This window comes from Crocuta crocuta, unplaced genomic scaffold (genome assembly GCF_008692635.1).
Source record: "Crocuta crocuta isolate KB4526 unplaced genomic scaffold, BGI_CrCroc_1.0 C26892479, whole genome shotgun sequence".
NCBI lineage: Eukaryota > Metazoa > Chordata > Mammalia > Carnivora > Hyaenidae > Crocuta > Crocuta crocuta.
In genome coordinates this window covers 1-271 of record NW_027541525.1, presented here as the reverse complement: position 1 = coordinate 271, position 271 = coordinate 1, and the positions used below count along the sequence as shown (strand labels likewise).

The following is a 271-nucleotide window of genomic DNA, read 5'->3' as shown; positions in this document are numbered from 1 at the left end:
GCCCCGCGCCCGCGTGCAGCCCGGCGCCCGCCTTGAGCGCCGGGTGCTCGGCGTCGGCCACGCCGCCCAGGCCGTAGGGCACCGGGAAGGCGAACTTGTCCTTCTTGAGCAGCGTCTTGGGCTTGCGCCGCGGCCGGTACTTGTAGTCAGGGTGCTCCTTCATGTGCATGGCGCGCAGGCGCTTCGCCTCGTCGATGAACGGCCGCTTCTCCGACTCGGTGAGCAGCTTCCACTCGGCGCCCAGGCGCTTGCTGATCTCCGAGTTGTGCAT

The 271-nt window shown here is 69.7% G+C and overlaps 1 protein-coding gene across 1 annotated transcript; it reads right to left on the bottom strand.

Annotated features, from left to right (window-relative positions):
- Positions 1 to 7: 7 nt before the first annotated feature.
- Positions 8 to 271, bottom strand: LOC144218968 (transcription factor SOX-21; the record flags this gene model as incomplete). The annotated part of the gene is made up of 1 exon (XM_077748972.1): positions 8 to 271. A coding segment is annotated over exon 1 (264 nt), but the record flags the coding sequence as incomplete, so codon positions are not given.